Raw genomic sequence first — 2,962 nt, forward strand, 5'->3', positions numbered from 1 at the left:
GCGGGGCCGGGGGGCCCGCAGGGCCGCCCCCGACGACGCCGGCGGGGTGGGACAGATTCCCCCCCCCCCGTAGGCGCCTCCTCGCTCTCCGGCAGGCGTGGCCTGCGTGTAGGGGCGGACGCGTGCGTGGACATCGGGAGCCGGAGATTCGGCTCATGTGGCTCCCGCCTTCGCGCGCGCGTCCGCCGGCGCCGCTGATGGAGTCGGGGTGGGGTCCCCGACTGCATCCAAAGCGGCCCGGTAGTGCCGGCGTCGGAGTGCAGTCCTCCGACGCCGGCGGAGTAGGGAAGGGGGGGTGACCGGGGTATCGGTCACCTCTGGGGGGCGTCCGATCGCCCCCACGGAACGGGCTTCCCGCTAAGGGGAGCACAGGCGCGGCGTTGGTGGTGCGTTCATACGATATCCCGCCACCGCCGAGTTCCGCCCGAGAAGGCTGCCGCGGGGGTTTTAGTGGGTCAGAGTCCTACACTACATCGGAGTCCCACCCCAGGACTCCGAGGTGTGCATAATGCATTTCCCCGCGAAAAAAAAAAAAAAAAAAGGTGAAGAGGCAGTACTTGGTCTATTCGAAGAACTACTTGGTCTAGGAAATGTGGCGATACTTGGTCTAGTTGGAAAATTTGGTCTAGTTGGAGAAGTATTTCTCCCAGTCGAGGAATTACTTGGTCTACGCGACGTGACGGTAGTCGGTCCAGTTGCATAAGCGGTGCTAATTCTAGGCGAAGAAGCGGTATTTGATCGAGGCGAAGAAGTGGTACATAGTTTACCCGATGTTGAAGGATTGGTAGAAGATTGAGTTGTCGTGGTTGAGGATGTTGACCTTGAAGGCGCAGTAGTAGTTCTCTGGAAAGCACATGATCCGTTATAACAGATCAACGGACCTAGCTGCAGATAAACATCTGGGATAGCCGGTTGAACAGTCTGTGTTATCCAGTCTGTAACATCCTGAATAAGTTTGGCCTTCGTTAATGCAGTCAATCCGATAAAACGTCCCAAGATTTTCCCTTTAATTTCAACCGCGTTTTCAACGGTTTGGGCGATCCTATTAGTCAACTGAGTAGCTAAGTTTAGCAAGGTGTTGTCGAGTCTGGAATTATTTGGCTGATTGAGTACTCTTTTCAACCATCGTGCGATGTCATTGGCAAGCTTATTCCTCAAAGCAGCCCCGAATTTAAATGGAGCTGTCCCAATCGATGCTCCTGTTCGAATGGCGTTTTCGATGTCCTGGGCAACTTGTTTTCCCAATTCAGAAGCTAGCCTCGCTGTGTCATTGTCATTCCTCTCATCTGAGTTATCTTGGTTGCCTCCGTTTATAATTCTATTTATCTCGGAGCCAAGGTCAGCGATCTGTTAAAAACGAAGTTTGTTTAGTAGTATTCTAATACCTCAATTATGTATGGCTATCTTAAATTACATGACCAAATCTTATAGTTTGGCCCTCACAGACCAAGCAAACACATCACTCAAGCGGAAGAAATTACGAGATTTACGAGGATGACCTTCTTCGATATATGTCGTTGTAATTTTGGGCTTAGCGAGAAATACTGAATAGCACTGAAAGACAAACTTATACATTTAGATAGTGTTCCTAATCTAGGCCTCTTTTCGGTTTCGACCGTTTTGTACTGTCTTTTACGATTAGTCGTCCTACTAGACTTGGTTGGTCAACTCATATAGTTCACTAATTGCGATCTCGAAACGAAATAATATACGATGAACGACATCTTTATTTTAGTAACTAAAAGTGCTCTATGACTAATGACATGATGCAGGTAAGTTTTCTAAAATAATAACATGCCTCACAACCGACCATTTTAAAATATGAGAATATGAAGAAGATAGTGTTCAGGTAATAAAATTATTAATAAAGAAAATTTTCTGAGTCAGTATAGTTATACTTGAATTGTTTAAATGGCTGCGATTTATAACAGCAGAAACATTCAGATTCTTTCAATTTATTTAGTAATATACTCTTTCATGGAAATGACCGCTGTTCCTTGGAACGTTCCTTGTAAGATTTATTGTCAAACGAATTTTTCAACAAACATCTATGGAGTAATTGAAAAACAGTCGCTTTATGTGTTGCAAAACTAGTAGTATAATTAATAGAATGCATAATATGATTTCTCAGGAATTCATTAATGGATTAAATTTCCCACATGACTTTATTCCTCACTTAGAAGAACTAATCAATTACTGTAGTACGAATTAGTTTAAATAGATCATGATGTCGATGCAACTTCGTGTGTACTAAAATTAATTGTTGTTCCTTTTAGGCAGGTGCCATTAAATTTATATTCGTCATAGCCAGTAAAGAATGTCTAAAAAACAATAGTATTCAATGGAGATAGAATAGAAGTAGAAGAGAAAGTTAATAGATTATAATTGCAATTACGAATCAATTTTTTAGAAATACAAATATTAAAGTATCTTTCACTCGTTATTATATTTTAAAAAAGGGAATGTATCAAAAGTTTTGTGAAGGCTTACCGGTTTCACAGTCGAAAGTTGCGGAGAGATGTCAGGAATTTCAAGAGCGCACGTGACGCCAGCAATGGCGAGAAGACATAGTGTTACCGTATGCATGTTCGCTTTTGCTCCTGTTTCGGCTACTGCTTGTAGTTACCAACGAATTCACAGATATTTATATGGAGCTAATGAATGACAATCCAATTACTAACAAGTAATTGATGCGCACTTATGTTCACCAGTTGCGTCGTACAATGATACGGGTATAACAAATGATTTCGTCGAATATCGTTCCAACTTTCGTGATCTATTGTTACGGTTAAAATATTCGACTATCGTGGCACGTGTAGTATGACATACGTCTTCCAGAAGTCATCACGTCTCTGCCGAATTATGTAACAAGCGGATAGGGGGTTCTACGCGTGGCACGAATAATTATTGCTTTCTAAGACGTTTTAATACGAATTTGCTAAATAATTTAACAATTATTTTT

The 2,962-nt window shown here is 43.1% G+C and overlaps 1 protein-coding gene across 1 annotated transcript in view; it reads right to left on the reverse strand.

Annotated features, from left to right (window-relative positions):
• The window catches only part of LOC107190141, a 5,973-nt gene extending 3,346 nt beyond the window's left edge, over positions 1–2,627 (reverse strand). Inside the window, exons 1-2 of the mRNA XM_015578895.1 lie at positions 2,491–2,627; positions 768–1,347 (exon numbers count right to left, since the gene is read on the reverse strand). Coding sequence (XP_015434381.1) covers positions 768–1,347; positions 2,491–2,586 — 676 coding nt within the window. The 5' untranslated portion in view covers positions 2,587–2,627. The remainder of the gene's footprint in view (positions 1–767; positions 1,348–2,490) is intronic.
• Between the last annotated feature and the right edge of the window lie 335 nt (positions 2,628–2,962).

Source organism: Dufourea novaeangliae, unplaced genomic scaffold, assembly GCF_001272555.1.
Source record: "Dufourea novaeangliae isolate 0120121106 unplaced genomic scaffold, ASM127255v1 scaffold188, whole genome shotgun sequence".
Taxonomy (NCBI): domain Eukaryota; kingdom Metazoa; phylum Arthropoda; class Insecta; order Hymenoptera; family Halictidae; genus Dufourea; species Dufourea novaeangliae.